We start from the raw sequence: 1,426 nt of genomic DNA, 5'->3' as shown, positions 1-1,426 counted from the left end.
GTGTGTGTGTGTGTGTGTGTGTGTGTGTGTGTGTGTGTGTGTCTGTGTGTGTGTGTGTGTATGTGCAGACACGATCCAGGCGGCCGTGTGTCAGGCCTTCTCGGTGCCTCCGGGCTCAGAGTGTCGTCTGTGGATGAAAAGTTCAGACAGCAGCTGTGAGCGTCTCAGGAACGTCCACATGAGTGTGTTGGACTCCTGCCTGAGCTCAGGGATGGTGAGGACGAGTCCATCTCTGACACACACACACACAAAAACACACACACACACACACACACACACAAAAATAAACAAACAAACAAATACAAACAAATACACAAACACACAAACAAACAAACACACAGGTTTGTTTTTGGGGCTGGGGATCACGGCCAGTTCTTTAAATCGATTTGATTTCGATTCATTAGGTTCTGAATCAGTTAACAAAGATTCAATCTGATCTGCTCGGTTCAAAACGTTCAACTTTGTTACAAAATAAAAATCTTTATTGTTTCTCTTCAACATGAACAACAGGTTTTAAGGACAAAGTTTTAAATTAAACTGTTTAATCGTGAAGGAAAACTGTCACAAGTATAAAAGGTTTTAAATGTAAAAGGAACTGCAGGAGTTGTTGGACACATTTATTTTTAAGAAATTAATAATTATTTTGATAAATAAGTGATGGAATAAGGCTGCAGAGGAGGTGAGCTAATGTAAAACTTCTGCCCACTCCTTTAGTATGAAAACTGTGTATTTGTAATGTTTCTGTAAACTGTTATGTTCAATATAACTTATTAAAACATACAAATAAAACAACTACAAAATGTCATCATGTGGATTTAATGAAGTCGTTTCTTAAAGATTAAAAATAATAATATTGGTAACAAACTGATTTTGTGAGGATGTCATGTTTAACAGGTTTAAAGATGGAGAASAGTTCAGTCAGATGTTTACAGACAGTAGTTTGGTCTGAGCTCCTAACGAGTCACTCATTAAACCTCACTTCATTTCCTCTGCAGAGGAGGAGCACACATCTTTACAAACACACGTCTCCATGGTCTCTGTTGTCTTTAAGTTCTGCTGACAGTCGGCTGTAACATTACAGGTTCATTCGTTTCTTTTGTTTTSATCCAGACAACTTGTTATTGAAAGCTAACGTTAGCGCTGAACGTCAGCTGCATGTAAACATACGGCAAACCAGGAGGGACAAAATGTAAAAACACTCAGACACGTACAAGACGCCATGAGGAAGAATCTCAAGTCCTGGGGACGGATTTTCACAAATTTAAATAAAATCAACCCAAGACTGATTAAATTTTTTCCCCAGCCCTAATAGTTTTTATATCCCTGTGGGGACCGTGGATTGACTTCCATTCATGTTTTGGTAATTTTATAGCTTAACGCACATTTGGTCCCCATGTTACAGTAACAATTTTCTACATGTCATCAC

General features: G+C 38.5%; 1 protein-coding gene across 1 annotated transcript in view; it reads left to right on the top strand.

The window, feature by feature from the left end:
- The window catches only part of usp11 (ubiquitin specific peptidase 11), a gene marked incomplete in the record, with an annotated part of 17,554 nt that overhangs the window by 6,250 nt on the left and 9,878 nt on the right, over positions 1-1,426 (top strand). Inside the window, 1 exon segment of the mRNA XM_014029382.1 lies at positions 69-214. Within this exon segment, the coding sequence (XP_013884836.1) occupies positions 69-214 (146 nt within the window).

This window comes from Austrofundulus limnaeus, unplaced genomic scaffold (genome assembly GCF_001266775.1).
Source record: "Austrofundulus limnaeus strain Quisiro unplaced genomic scaffold, Austrofundulus_limnaeus-1.0 Scaffold892, whole genome shotgun sequence".
Taxonomy (NCBI): domain Eukaryota; kingdom Metazoa; phylum Chordata; class Actinopteri; order Cyprinodontiformes; family Rivulidae; genus Austrofundulus; species Austrofundulus limnaeus.
Note: the sequence above shows the minus strand (reverse complement) of the source record. Positions and strands in the feature narration are given on the sequence as shown.